The 14,574-nt window shown below is 61.3% G+C and overlaps 2 protein-coding genes across 12 annotated transcripts in view; both read left to right on the top strand.

The window, feature by feature from the left end:
* Nucleotides 1-14,574, top strand: part of SOX13 (SRY-box transcription factor 13) — a 37,590-nt gene continuing 23,016 nt past the window's right edge. For 9 of the 11 annotated variants that reach the window (XM_064398948.1, XM_064398945.1, XM_064398947.1 and 6 more), the window contains exon 1: nt 1-128. In XM_064398948.1, coding sequence (XP_064255018.1) covers nt 22-128 — 107 coding nt within the window. In that variant the 5' untranslated portion in view covers nt 1-21. Of the gene's footprint in view, nt 129-4,471; nt 4,608-9,060; nt 9,219-14,574 lie in introns of those variants that run through there. The other 2 variants (XM_064398951.1, XM_064398950.1) reach the window with 2 other exon arrangements.
* On the top strand, nt 479-5,118 carry LOC135286184 (uncharacterized). Its single transcript, XM_064399195.1, has 3 exons — nt 479-823; nt 2,127-4,618; nt 4,948-5,118. The coding sequence occupies exons 1-2, from the start codon at nt 479-481 to the stop codon at nt 3,450-3,452; spliced, it is 1,671 nt and encodes a 556-aa protein (XP_064255265.1). The 3' UTR covers nt 3,453-4,618; nt 4,948-5,118.

The raw sequence follows: 14,574 nt of genomic DNA, 5'->3' as shown, positions 1-14,574 counted from the left end.
TTGTCCTCGGGAGCCCGAACAATGGGACAATGGCCCTCGGTGCGCTCCCCCCGCTCCCCGGCACGCCCCCCCGGGAGCCGCGCTCGCCGCTCGCTGCCCCCGCTCCCGCTCCGTCCCTCGCTCCCGGGGTGAGTCTGGGGGGTCCCCGCGGCCTCTCCCGCTCGCGTGGGGTGCTCCCGCTCGACAGGAGGAGGTTTTCCCCTCGCATCGCCGGGGTTCGGGTGGCGGGGAGGGGATGGAAAAGTCCCGTCGGGTCAGGCGGGCCGTGCCCGGAGAACAGCGGGGCTTTGTTGTCTCCGGGGGTGGCCGCTTGTCAGCTCGGCCTGGAGGATTCCTGGGGAATCCGAACCCTCCTCCTCCTCTTCCTCCTCTTCCTCCTCTTCCTCCTCGCCGGCCCTGCGGCCGGCAGGGCGCGGGGGGCAGCGGGTGCCCCCCACCCTGCACGGGGCACCCCGGGAGCCTCCGAGCCGCTCCCCCGATGTCCCCAGGCCACCTCCAGCCCCCCTCGGGGCTCCCCGCGCTGTCCCCGCGGTCCCCGGGAGCAGCCGAGGGTGGCGGGTCCCAGCTGGGGACACCGGGGGGTGGCAGTGCCACCCTGGGAGGGCACGGCCGCGGGGCGGAGGCCGTGGAACCTCTCCTGGTGCCCCCAGGGGCTCCCAAAATCCGGGCGCGCTGCAATCCAGGGCTGGGGGAGCCGGGACCGGGCTCGGAGCCGCTCTGGGATGAGCCCAGCTGGCAGCGGGCCCGGTCACCTCCCCGGTGCCACCGCCGTGTCCCTGCCAGCATCCTGGCCGCCGCTCTGGGGCCACCTGGGGGCTCGTTTGTGCTTTTTTGGGGCGGGGATGGGGCACACGGGGACCTGGCTGTCCCCAAAGGCCACCAGCAGCCGTCAACTCCCTTCGCTGGCTTCCAGAACCCCCTAAAACCCCAAATCCCCCCCAAAATCCGCTCCTGCGGTACCTACGGGCACACAACCGCACCTGAATGGGGAATGAATGGAGTGAGAAAAGAGCCCGGAGCACTTTGTGCTCGCGGCGAGCGGGGAACAATCGCTAAATACAAATCAGCGAGAGAAAAGGCACAGAGAGAGAGAGACAGAGAGAGAGGGAGACAAAAGCAAGAACGGCGGCACAAAGGAGAGGAATGAAATGGTAAAGTAAAGTCAAACAAAAAGGAGCCGGGCTGAGACAAAAGGAGGGAACAATATCCCCGAGGCAATGGGCTCGGGAACAATGGGGACAGTGACAGCGGCACAAAGACACACTGTTTGCGAGTAGACGTTATCTCACACAGCCACTGGCAGGCCTGGCCCCGGCGCTTCTATTTTCAGGGATGCTTTTGTGCCGCGCCGAACAATATTCCTTGCATGGCTGCAGATACAGAGATCAGGGCAGCCTTTTTTTGGGTTTTTTTTTTTAGCTTTCCCGGTGCCAGCTCTGCCGTAAAAGCAGGTTCAGCCCTTTGGAGGACGCGGCAGAGCGAGCTGAGGGGGACGCGGTGACAATGCCAGGGGAGGGGGTGGCATCGGGAGGTGGCACCAGAACGGGCCACGGAGCAGAGGGAGCCGAGGGGGCTTTGGGGTGGAGAGTCCGGGTTTTGGGGGAAAAATCCGGGATTTCAGGACGGAAAATGTGGAATTTTAGGATGGACAATCCGGGGTTTTGGGATGGAAAATGTGGAATTTTAGGATGGACAATCTGGGGTTTTGGGATGGAAAATCTGGAGTTTTGGGATGGACCATCCGGGGTTTTGGGATGGAAAACCAGGGATTTTAGGATGGACAACTCGTGGCTTTAGAATGGACAATCTGGAGTTATAGGATGGAAAACCCAGGGTTTTAGGATGGACAACCCGGGATTTAGGGATGGACAGTCCAGGGTTTTAGGATAGAGAGTCCAGAGTTTTGGGATGGACAATCTGGAGTTTTAGGATGGAAAACCCGGGGTTTCAGGATGGACAATCTGGAATTTCAGGATGGACCATCCGGGGTTTTGGGATGGACAACCGCAGGTTTTAGGATGGACAATCTGGAGTTTTAGGCTGAACAATCTGGAGTTTTGGATGGACAGTCTGGAGGTTTAGGATGGAAAACCCAGAGTTTTAGGATGGACAATCTGGAATTTTAGGATGGACAATCTAGAGTTTTGGGATGGGCATCCCGGGCTCGCAGTTTGCATTTGAAGGGAGCGGGCAGACCTGCAGGATGGGTTTGGCGGCTCCTTTTGTCGGCAGCGCTCTGGTTTTTAACCCCTGCGGGCGCTGGCACGGCTGGCACGGCTCCCTGGCACCCCTCGGCCGCGCAGGACTCACCCGGGCCCGGTGACACTGGCGGTGGCACGGCTTGGGGGGGACAATGTGCAGGGCACGGCTGGCCCGTGCCGGAGCAGGAGGGGCCAGGATGTCCCCAGGGATGTCCCCAGGGATGTCCCCAGGGATATCCCCAGGGATGTCCTGCTCAGGTTTTGGCACTCCTGAAGCCACAGCTCCCGTTTTTCCAGTGGGATTGGGGCTGGCAGGAGCTGTTTGGGGCTGCCCTGTGCCCTCCTGCTGTGCCCATTCCCTGGAATTCCTCACCCACGGGGAGCTCCGGCTGTGCCCACGCTGATCTGTGGGGTCACGGAGGTGTCATCCCAAAAAATCCCCTTCTGGAACTTTCCCAGCTGTCCCCCAGTGCCTGGCTCACCCCGGGAATCACTGTTAACCCCCAGCATTTTTGGGGTGGGTTAGCATCACCCCTGATCCACCCCAATCCCTCCTTTAGGACATCCCACAAAACCTGCAGCTCCTGGCACCCTCCTGCCCTCTCCCCTTCCAAAATCCGCCCCCTCCTCCCTCCCCAACCCCTCCAAAACCCCGAGGACGTCACCGAAAACCCGCGGGGACAGGAAAAATCGGGGTGCCAGAAGCCGGGGCCGCCCCTATCGGGGCCCGATCTGCTGCTCGAGCAGCTGGGCTCGGCTGTGCCCCGAGAGCGGCGGCGCTTTCTGATATCGATCACCTTATCTGGGGGCGCATCCTGTTGCTATTTTCGCTGTTTCCTCCCCTCGGCAGCTGGGGAGCGGCGCCAGCTGCTCGAAACTGCGGCCCGGGGGGGTTTGGGGTGCCTGAAAAAAGACCCCGAGCCCGCTGCGGGGCGATGCCAGCCTCGGCGGTGCCACCGTGCCCTCGCTGCCCGCTGCCGGGGGGGATTCGGGGCGCTCAAATCAGAGCGGAAAGCGGCTCCCGAACCCCGCTATCAGATCTTGCGGCGTGCCCCGAGCCCCGGCGACAGTTGCGACATTGAAGTCCCCGTCCCCTCGGTGGCACCCGGGCCGGGCTCGTCCCCGCGGGTTCCCGCATCCAAAGGGTTCCCGGGTGATGGGAACGGGGGAAAATCGCCGCTCCCGGGGCATTTAACCCTTTTCGTCCTCCCCTGGCATCGCCTCTGCAGTGCCAGGGAGTCCCCAAAGTGACACCGAGCACCCCTCGAGTGACCATTTTTGGGTTTTTCTCCCCGTCCTGTTTCTTGTCCTCCCCTGTCGGGAATTTCTCCCCAAAATCCAAGCCCGGCTCTTCGCGCTGGGATTTTTGGCGGGGTCGGGAGCTCTTGGCTGCAATTAGCTGGTGTTTAAATCCTCGCTAACCCCGGCGCCCTAATGACAGCCGTAATGACGCTCCGCACATCCCGCAGCTCGAGATTACACTCGCTAATTAATTAATCCCCGAGCCCCCCTCCGCTCTCCCCGCGGCCGGGAGAAGGAATCGCTGAGAGCCTCTTAAGAAAAAAGGACAAAAAGGCAGGGAAATGCAGGCACCAAAACAAGACAAATGGGGATTTGGAGACAATCCCGGCCGCGTCCATGTGACCCGAGAGTGGACGAGGCAGGAGAAAGGAGAAAAATGCCAAGAGCCAGGACAGAAAAAAAACAACAAAAAAACCCCAATAAAATCCCCAAAAAACCAAAGAGCCGGCTTTAAAAAAAAAAGGGACCAACAAGAAAAAAACAAACTAAAAAACCTAAAAAAAAAATCCCGGGGAAAGAAAAGCACCAAGATGAAGGGAGTGACAAAGCATCAAAGGGAAGAGAAACCAAAGGCGTCGGAACAAAGGACGAGCTGGAACAAAGCCCCAAAGAGGGGGGAACAAAAGCACAAAATGGAAAACAAAGGCGGGGGGACAAGAGAAGCCCCTCTGTGGGGCTGGGTGGCACCGGGTCCCCGCCGGGGCCGCGCTGGCCGAGGGTGACAGCCCTGCGACAGCCTCGGGGTCGCCTTTGAAGGCTCGGGCCCCGGGGGAGGTCGGGGCGCAGCTCGGCCCCGCTGCCCCCGGGCCCGCTGGGTGGTCCGGCTGTCCCCGCTGTGGCCGTGTCCCTCCCGCTGTCCCCGTGTCCCTCCCGCTGTCCCTCTGTCCCTCCCGCTGTCCCCGTGTCCCTCCCAGCTCAGTGTCACCCCCTCCGTGCCCCGCTGCCGCCCCTGGGCACGGCTGGGACGCGGTGGGGACAGTGCCAGGCTGGCAGTGCCACCCTGCCCGCGGTGGCATTGCCGCGGTGAGCGGCTGGGCTGGCCCCTCGTGCGGGGACAGCGACAGGGACAGGGACAGGGACAGGGGGGACAATCCGAACACCCGGGTGAGAAGCAGGTCGGGAGTTGAGCCCCAGAGGAGCCCTGGGGATCCCCGATTGTCCCCAGGAGGGCTGGCACAAGCGGTGCCACACGGGGGGGACACCCAGGGTGGGCAGGGGTGGGGGGAGCCTGGAGTCCGACCGGAATTGGGGTGCTGGAAGGTGGATTTGGGGTGTTTGAAGGTGGATTTGGGGTGTTTGAAGGGGGATTTGGGGTGCTGGAAGGGGGATTTGGGTGCTGGAGGTGGGCAGTGCCACCTCGCCAGCTGCTGGCACCTGGGGGTGGGTGGCAGCGAGCTCTGGGCACTGGCAGCGCCTTCAGTGCTTCAGCCTGGAATTTCCACAGGTGGGACACGGGGACGGACAGAGGGACACGGGGACGGACAGAGGGACCCTGTGGGGTGCCGTGGTGCCGTTCCCAGGCCGGTGAGGAGCTCGGCCGTGCCCGTTCCTAAACAAAGGCCCCGGTTCCGTGCAGGAATCCGGGCCGGGTTTGCTGTCCCGGCTTTGCCCCAGGCAGGTTTGGCTTTGCTGTCCCGGCTTTGCTGTCCCGGCTTTGCTGTCCCGGGTTTTCTGTCTCAGTTTTGCCCCTCGGGCTAGGTTTGCTGTCCCATCTTTTCTGTCCCGGCTTTGCTGTCCCGGTTTTGTCCCGGGCCGGTTCCGGGGGCCGGGCCATTGTCTGGAGCCCTTCCCTGCCCCAACCCCGCCGGTCCCGGGCTGGGCTGTGCTGTCCCGGGCTCTGCCTGTCCCAGGCCGGGCTGTGCCTGTCCCGGGCCGGGCTCTGCTGTCCCGGGCCGGGCTGTGCCTGTCCCGGGCCGGGCTCTGCTGTCCCGGGCTGGGCTGGGCTGTCCCGGGCCGGGCTCTGCTGTCCCGGGCTGTGCTGTCCTGGGGGTGCCCAGCAGGTCCCGGGGGTGCCCAGCGGGCACACGGGGGGTGCGGGGGGCAGGGTCCGCAGCTCTGGTGGCACCGGGGGTCCCCGGGGCCACCGGGGCGGGCGAGGAAGGAAAGGAAAGTGAAAGTCCAGGCGGGCCGGCCGTTGCCATGGCGACCCCCACAAAGCTCCCGCTCCCTTTTCTGGCTCCGCTCCCTTTTTTTGGCTCCGCCGCGCGGTCCCCGGCCCCTCCGGGAATTGTGTCCCCTCCAGCCTGGGGACAGCGCCCCCCGCCCCCTGCCAGCCCTTTGGGGACTGTCCCCCACAGCCCCTCCCTGCCGGGTCAGGGGTGGCACCGAGGGCTGGTGGCTCTGGGGACAGCCGGGGCTGCCCGTGCCGGGGGTGGCACCGGGGCCAGCCGTGCCCCCGGCCGGGGAGGGGCTCCCGGGGCTGGGGGGACCCGTCCCGTCCTCCCCGGGATGAGTGTCCGGGTGGGAATGGGGATGTGGGATCGGAAATGTGGGATTGGGGATGTGGGATTGGGGATGTGGGAGTGGGGATGTGGGAATGGGAATGTGGGATTGGGGATGTGGGATTGGGGATGTGGGAGTGGGAATGTGGGAGTGGGAATGTGGGAATGGGAATGTGGGATTGGGGATGTGGGATTGGGGATGTGGGAGTGGGAATGTGGGAGTGGGAATGTGGGAATGTGGGATTGGGGATGTGGGATTGGAGATGTGGGAATGGGAATGTGGGAATGGGAATGTGGGATTGGGGATGTGGGAATGGGAATGTGGGGATGGGAATGTGGGATTGGGGATGTGGGATTGGGAATGTGGGAATGGGAATGTGGGATTGGGAATATGGGATTGGGGATGTGGGATTGGGGATATGGGGATATGGGAATGGGGATATGGGAATGTGGGATTGGGGATCTGGGATTGGGGATCTGGGATTGGGAATGGGAGTATGGGAATGGAATGTGGGAATGGGAATCTGGGAATGGGAATGTGGGAATGGGAATATGGGAATGGGAATGTGGGAATGGGAATCTGGGAATGGAATGTGGGAATGGGAATGTGGGAATGGGAATCTGGGAATGGGAATGTGGAAATGGGAATATGGGAATGGGAATCTGGGAATGGGAATCTGGGAATGGGAATCTGGGAATGGGAATGTGGGAATGGGAATATGGGGTTGGGGATATGGGGATATGGGAATATGGGAATGGGAATGTGGGATTGGGAATGTGGGAATGTCCCACGGGGTTTAATGGGAATGTCCCACGGGGTTTAATGGGAATGTCCCACTGAGCCCGTTAGGGTTTGGGGGCTGGGGGTGCAGCTCAATTCCCTGATTTCCCGTGAAATCCTCGGGGAGGGGATGGGAAATGATCCCAGGTCTCTGCTGTGCTCTTTGCATGGGATGGGGACAGGGAGAGGGCTGGGAGTGGGGTGTGGGTGCCCAAACCCCCAAACCCCCAGCTCAGCTCAGCAAACCCCAAACCCCAGCAGCTCCATCCTGCCCTAGGATGAAAAAAAGAAAAAAAGAAAAAAAAAGAAATTCCCAGGGAAGAAAATAACGGAGTGGGGGAGGAAAGAGGCCGGAGTCAATGGGAACTTTCCCGGCTGCTGGAACATAAACAGCCCTTCCGTGTTGACACAACATTTTAAAGGTTTCACGGCAGGAAAAAAAAAAATAAAAAAGCTCCTCGTCAACACCCGAGGCAGCCCCGTCCCTGCCCGGCTGCTCCTGGGGGAATTCATTCCCTGGGGAAGGCGGGCGATGGAATTCCCAGAGCTGCTCGAGGGGTGAGGCGCGCTGGGTTTGGGGTGGGGGAGATCCTGAGGGGCCCCAGGTGGGAAAAACCTCCTAAATCCAACTGAGCTCCTGGGCTTCCATCCCCAAAGGTGTGGGAATGGTGTCCGTCTGTCTGTCTGTCCAGCTGGGGGGCTGCCGGTTGTTCCCCCTGCTCCGTGCCAGCCTTGCCAAGGCACACAAAGGGGTGGGTGCAAAAATAAAAAAGGGTTTAGCAGCACTTCATCCTTTTAAAAGAATGATTCCACGGGTTTCCTTAAAATTATGATTTAATTATGAAATAAATCAAATCCCTTTTTGGGATTGGAGAAGGGGAAAAGCTTCTGGCATTGGAAAGGGGAAATCCTCTTGGGATTGGAGTAGGGGAAATCCTTCTGGGATTAGAAAAGGGAAAACACTTTAGAGACTGGAAAAGGGAAATCCTTTAGGGATTGGAAAGGGGAAATCCTTTAGGGATTGGAAAGGAGAAACCTTTTAGGGATGAAAAGGGGAAACTTTAGGGATTGGAAAAGGGGAAACACTTTAGGGATTGGAGAAGGGGAAATCCTTTTAATATTGGGAAAGGGGAAATCCTTTAGGGATTGGAGAAGGAAATTTCTTTTGGGATTGGAGAAGGGGAAACCTTTTAGGGATTGGAAAAGGGGAATCTTTTAGGGATAGGAAAGGGGAAATCCTTTTGGGATTGGAAAAGGGGAAATTTTAGGGATTGGAAAAGGGAAATTCTTTTGGGACTGAAAATAAGGGAAACTTTAGGGATTGGAAAAGGGGAAACCTTTATGAATTGGAAAAGGGAAATCTTTTAGGGACTGGAAAAGGGGAAACCCTTTTGGGATTGGAATAGGGGAAATCCTTTTGGGATTGGAAAAGGGGAAATCCTTTTGGGATTCCCACCAGGCACCTGGAGGAGCCTGGGGATGTTTTGTGGGGTTGTAATCCCCAAAACCCTTTGAAAATCCCAAAGCTGAGAGTCTGGGAGCTCCGAGAGGCCCCGAGGGAGGCGAGCTCACCTCTGAGGCGTTCCTAGGGCCGGGCCCTGATTGATTTGGGGCATCGGGAAGTTTCCACGCTGGCCCGGAGCCAGCAGGGGATGGGAGGAATTCCCGAAGCGCGGCCACAATGGGACCGTTCCACTCGGGCTGAGCCTCACAATGGGGCCGGGCTGGCACCCAGGGCAGAGCGGTGCCAGGGCCGCCGGGATCCCCCCGGTGCCCAGGTGGGGTGTCCGGGGTGCCCCCTCCCCGGTGCGGTCAGGGAGGGTCTCACGGCCCCGCCCGGGGGGCTCCGCGGGAATTTCTGGGATGCTGGAATGGATTTGGATGGAAAAGGGGAGGTGGGGGATGAACAAGCGGTGAAGCTCGGGCTGGTCCCCAAGTTGGAAGGAGGATTTTGGGCTCTGCCACTGGCGCGTTGTGGTTTTGGGGACCCCCACCCCGGGAATGTGGGGTGGGCGCTCCAAAATCCAGGCACGGCAGCGAGGGGGGCCCGCTCGGCCCCGGGGGGGTCTCAGGGGTGCCCCCAGACCCCTCCGAGTGGCGGCCCAGCCTTTGGGGGGGCTCGGTCCCTCCGGGGGCTCCGGGCGGAGCGGGGCAGCCCCGGCGCTGCCACTCGGGGGTCGCGAGGGGAGGGGACGGGGCACGGGGCCGCCCCGAGCCGGCCGCTGGCTGGCTGCCCCGGTGTCCCTCCTCCTCCTCCTCCCCTCCTCCTTCCCTCCTCCTCCTCCTCCTCCTCCTCCTCCTCCTCCTCCTCCTCCCTCTCTCCGCCCGGCGCCGGGGCAGCTCCCAGCGGAGCGCGGGGGACATGGAGCGGACCTGAGGCGGTGGCGGAGCCCGCAGAGGCGGAACCGGCGGCAGAAGCGGCACCGGCACCGGGGCGGGACCGGCACCGACACCGGCGGCACCGGCAGCACCGGGGCTCAGCGCGGCGGAGCTGTGAGTGCGGCTGGGGGGCAGCGGCACAGCCCGGGGGGCACCGACACAGCCCGGGGGGCACCGACACAGCCCCGGGGGGCACCGACACAGCCCCGGGGGTCACAGACACAGCCCGGGGGGCACAGACACAGCCCCGGGGGGCACAGACACAGCCCGTGGGGCACCGACACAGCCCGGGGGGCACCGACACAGCCCCGGGGATCACAGACACAGCCCGGGGGGCACAGACACAGCCCCGGGGGGCACCGACACAGCCCCGGGGGTCACAGACACAGCCCGGGGGGCACCGACACAGCCCCGGCGTGCCGAGCACCCTGCGGGGTCGCGGAGCACCCCCGGGGGTCGCGGTTGAGGGAACCGAGCGGGAGAAGCCCCCCGGAGCCCCCGGGCTTGAGGAGGAGAAGGGAAAAGCGGGGAAGGGGCGCGGGGCCCGGCCCCGCTCAGCCCCGCGAAGTTCGGGGCTGCGAACTCGGCTGCGAGCCCCCCCAACCCTGCAGCGCCGGGGAGCCCGGCAGCAGAGGGGTTAACCCGGCAGCAGAGGGGTTAATCCCGGCCCGGGGGTCTGCGCGTCCCCGTGTGCGGGCACAGAGCGCGGTCCTGGCTGGGGGATTTGGGGACGGGGGACACGGGGACAGGGGGACACGCGGACAGGGGGACACGCGGACAGGAGGACAGGGGGACATGCGGACAGCCCCCCGGCGCGCTCTGGCGCTGTCCCCACGCTGCGCAGGGACAGACGGACGCGCCGTGGCGGCACGGACAGACCGCGCGTGTCCCGGGGCTGGGGGGACGCGGCCGCTGTCGCCGCCGCGTGTCGCCTCCTTCATGGCTGTCCCCGCGGGACAAGCGACACTTGGGAGCATCCCCCGGGGGTCCCGGCGGGGCCAGGGGACGCGATGGCTCCGGCCACCCCCGCAGGGAGGGAGGGAAACCCGGCCGGTGACACCCGCGGGTGGCGACAGGCGCCAGCACCGCGACACTGTCGCGACAGAGGCTCGGGGAGCGGGGACAGCGCTCAGCTCTGTCCCTTGGCCGCCACAAACCGTGTCACCGCCACGGCGACAGCCCCGCGGCCACCGCGCCGGGCGGGGGTCTGGGGGAGACCCCGCACCGGGGATGGTCCTGCAGAATTGGGGGGAATTTGGGGGAATTTGGGGGAATTTGGGGTTTTTTCACCCCTCGAGAGCGGGGGAATCTCATCTCGGCGAAGTTGAGCGGGGAAGGGAAAGGCGGGAGCCGCGCGCTCCTGGAGGGGAGGTTTTGAGGCGAAAAAGGAGAAAAAGCAGAATTTTTCGGCGGTTTCCACCTGCGAGGAGCGGTTTGCAGCGGGCGCTGCCAGGGAGGGATGGCGCTGGGCGGAAAACGCGCTGGAGCCTCACGGAGCACCTGGGGCTCCGAAAACTCCCCCAAAAAGCGGGAGCGATGGATTTGGGCAGTGAGAAAAGGAGAATGGGCTCGGTGAATGGGATTTCTCCCGATAACATCCCTCCCTCCCCTGTGGAGCCGAGAACTCCGGGCTGTAATTCCTGCAATTTCCTCTCCCGGGTCGGTTTCATTCGGAGGATCCATTCCGGTGACACTGACACTTTTTTCTCCTTTTTTATTTTTTTTTTCCTTTCTCTCTTTCCCCCCCCCCTCTTTTCTTTTCAAAACGGCGATTTTCAGAAGCTTTTGTGCTGTTAAAAATAGCAGCCGGCCTTTGACAACCGCGGCCAGGCTCCGGACAGTTTTCCCTGACACATTTTCACCCTCATCATCATCATCATCATCATCACCATCCTCTCCCTCCCATGCCACCAGGAACCTCCACCTCTCCCTTCCAGCAGAAATCCCAATTTATTTATTTATTTATTTTATCCCATTTTTTTTAAATCCCAAATTTGTAATAATTTTTTTTTCTTTAATTCTTTTTAATTTATTTATTTATTTTTAATCCCTTTTTCCTCTCTTGGAACAGCCCAGCTCCCCCGTTGCTTTTTTTACCTCCACCCAAACCCTCCCCTGTCCCTAAATCTGTCCCGAAGTTTATCCCAGGCTGGGAGATGTCCTGAGGGGAATTTCTGGGCTTTTTGTCTCGCTGCCGAAATGTCCATTATTGCTCCGGGGGATCCGTGCCCTGCCGGGCCGGGCTGGGGGAGCTGGAGCAGCTCTAAAGTTGTTTTTTATGTGCTCCGGGGTTTCAATTTCATTTATGGCTGCGGAGGAAGGGTTTGTGTCCCCGGCAAAGCTGCTCTGGCACCGCCATCGGTTTTAATTTTGGGGTTTGCTGGCACCCCTGGGAAGGGGAGCAGGTTAAAACCAAAATTTCAGCAGGATTATTTTTAATTCTGGAGTTTTCTGGGGTCTCTGTGAAGGGGAGCACATTAAAATCAAATTTTCAGCAGGATTATTTTTAATTTTGGGGTTTGCTGGCACCCCTGGGAAGGGAAGCAGGTTAAAAGCAAATTTTCAGCAGGGTTATTTTTATTTTTGGGGTTTTCTGGGGTCTCTGGGAAGGGGAGCAGGTTAAAACCAAATTTTCAGCAGGATTATTTTTAATTTGGGGTTTCTGGGGTCCCCAAAGAGGGGAGCACAGTAAAGCTGCTTTTTCAGTGGGATTAGTTTTATATTTTGGGGTTTGCTGAGATCCCTGGGAAGGGAGCATTTTAAAGCCACTTTTTCAGTGGGATTAGTTTTAGTTTTGGGGTTTTTGGGGTCCCTTGTGCTCCGCTGGCAGCGGGGCTCTCCAGGGCAGAGCAGCCGTGGGGTGAAGGTGGCTCTGGGGTGGTTTTGGGGGGTCCAAACCCCCCAAAAAATGGTGGGGAGTCCATCCCTGCTCGGAATTCCTGGGATTTGGGACACAGGGGTTGGGATTTTCCTGCTGGGGATGGGGGGTGGGAGAGTGAATCCCTGTGGGATGGAGGGTCAGGGAATCTTTGGGGTACAGGTGACAGGAATGTTTTGGGGTACAGGTGATGGGAATCTTTGGGATGCAGATGGAGGGAATCTTTGGGATAGAGGTGACAGGATCTTTGGGATGCAGGGGAAGGAAATCTCTGGGATGGAGGTGATGGGAATCTTTGGGATACAGGGAAAAATTCCTTTTGTGTACAGGTGATGGGAATCTTTGGGATTCAGATGAAGGGAATTTTTGGGATACAGATGGAGGAAATCTTTGGGATGCAGGGGAAGGGAATCTCTGGGATGGAGGTGACAGGAATATTTGGGATACAGGGGAAGGGAATCTTTGGGGTGCAGATGACAGGAATTTTTAGGATGGAGGTGATGGAAATCTTTGGGGTACAGGGGAAAGGAATCTTTGGGATGCAGGGGAAGGGAATCTTTGGGATGCACTTGGCTGTATGGAGGGAGTCTTTGGGGTGCAGATAGGATGTGCAGAGGGAATCTGTGGGGTACATGTGACAGGAATTACTTTGGGATGCAGGGAAAGGGAATCCTGGAGATGCAGGTGGAGGAAATCCCTGGGATGGAAGTGAAGGGAATCTCTGGGATGCACTGGGGATGTGAGGGGGGAATTTTTGGGATGAAGGTGAAGGGAATCTCTGGGATGTGAGGGGGGAATCTGGGATGTGAGGGGGGAATCTCTGCGATGTGAGGAGGGAATTTTTGGGATGAAGGTGAAGGGAATCTCTGGGATGTGAGGAGGGGATCTTTGGGATGTGAGGAGGAATCTTTGGGATGCTCTGGGAGCCGCTGCTGTCCCAGCCCTCAGCTCCAGATCCCAACCCACAAACAACAAACCCAAACAAACTTCCAGGCGCGCTGGGGTGGCCACAGCTCTGGCATCACCTCGGGGGTCCCTCGGAGCTGTGCCCGTGGATTTGGGGGCTCAGGGGTGCTGTCACCTCAGATCCACATCCTGCTCACTCCAGTTCATCCCACTGCAAACACTCCCAGCTGGCACCAGGGCTCTGTGCCTGCACGTGGGGTGGCCGCAATCCCAAAGAACTTCCCAAAAGGCTCTGACCACCCAGGGACCACCTTGAACACCCCCCGGGGCCGCTTTCACAGCCCCTGGCTCCTGCTGTCCCGCCCCGCCAGTTCCCGGCCGTGCTGGGGAAACTCCCGCCGCTCATTTTCCTTCAAAATTCCATTTATTTTTTTTTGTTTTCGGAGCAAAACAATCCCCTCATGGCGGGGCAGCGCCTGGCCCGAGCCCGCGGGGCCCCGGAGGAGCCGCTGCCCTCTTTTGTTCTCTGCTCCGGGGGAGCAGCGCTGCGGGCCGGGCTGAGGAGTCCCCGCTGCTCCCATCCCGGCCTTCCCAAGGCTGGAAAAGAGATTTTGGGATCGTGGAGCCCCTAAAGGCGGCACCGCCACGGCCTGAACCCCTGGGGAAAGAGAGGGGCTGCTGGTTTTGGGGGGCTGAGAGTGGCTGTGGGGTCTGAGAGGGGCGGGGGGGGGTGGGAGCTGGGGGGGTCAGGGGTGAGGATGGAGGAGTTGGGGGGCTCAGGAGGGGCTGGGGGGGATTTGGGGAGATTATTGAGGGTCTGGGGGGCTCAGGAGGGGCTGGGGGGGTCAGGGGTGAGGATGGAGGAGTTGGGGGGCTCAGGAGGGGCTGGGGGGGTTTGGGGAGATTATTGAGGGGCTGGGGGGCTCAGGAGGGGCTGGGGGGGTTTGGGGTGATTATTGAGGGGCTGGGGGCCTCAGGAGGGGCTGGGGGGGTCTCAGGGCTGATGGGGCAGATGGACTCGGGGTCAGTTGGGGAGTTGGGGGTTCAGAGCTGATGAAGGATCTGAGAGGGTTCAGGTGATGGAGAGAGGAGTTTGGGAGGCTCAGGGGAAGTTTGGGGGGCTCAGGAGGATCTGAGGGTCTCAGGGATGGTTATGAAGGAGCTGTGGGGGGCTCAGGAGGAGCTCTGGGGTTCAGGAGGTGCTTAGGGGGTGCCCAGGAGAATCTTGGGGGGCTCAGGAGGATCTGGGGGCTCAGGGATGCCAATGAAGGAGCTCTGGGGGCTCAGGAGAATCTTGGGGGGCTCAGGAGGATCTGGGGGGCTCGGGAGGATCTGGGGGCTCAGGGATGACAGTGAAGGAGCTCTGGGGAGCTCAGGAGGATCTGCGGGGCTCGGCAGGAGCTGAGCAGCCCCGGCTGAGCCCGGCCGAGCCGCGGGGCTCGGGGCTGCCGGAGCCGCCGCGCCCGGTGGGAGGCAGAGCCCGCAGAGCCGGGCAGCCCCCGGGCCGGGCTGAGCCCGCAGAGCCGGGCAGCCCCCGGGCTGAACCGGGCCGGGCCGAGCCGGGCCGGGCTGAGCCGGGCTGGGCTGAGCCGGACCAGGCTGAGCTGGGCCGGGCTGAGCCGGGCCGGGGGTCCCGGCAGCTCCGCGGTCACGCTGAGAGCCGGGGCCGGGCTGTTTGGGCTCTGC

This window comes from Passer domesticus, chromosome 25 (assembly GCF_036417665.1).
Source record: "Passer domesticus isolate bPasDom1 chromosome 25, bPasDom1.hap1, whole genome shotgun sequence".
Taxonomy (NCBI): Eukaryota; Metazoa; Chordata; class Aves; order Passeriformes; family Passeridae; genus Passer; species Passer domesticus.
Note: the sequence above shows the minus strand (reverse complement) of the source record. Positions and strands in the feature narration are given on the sequence as shown.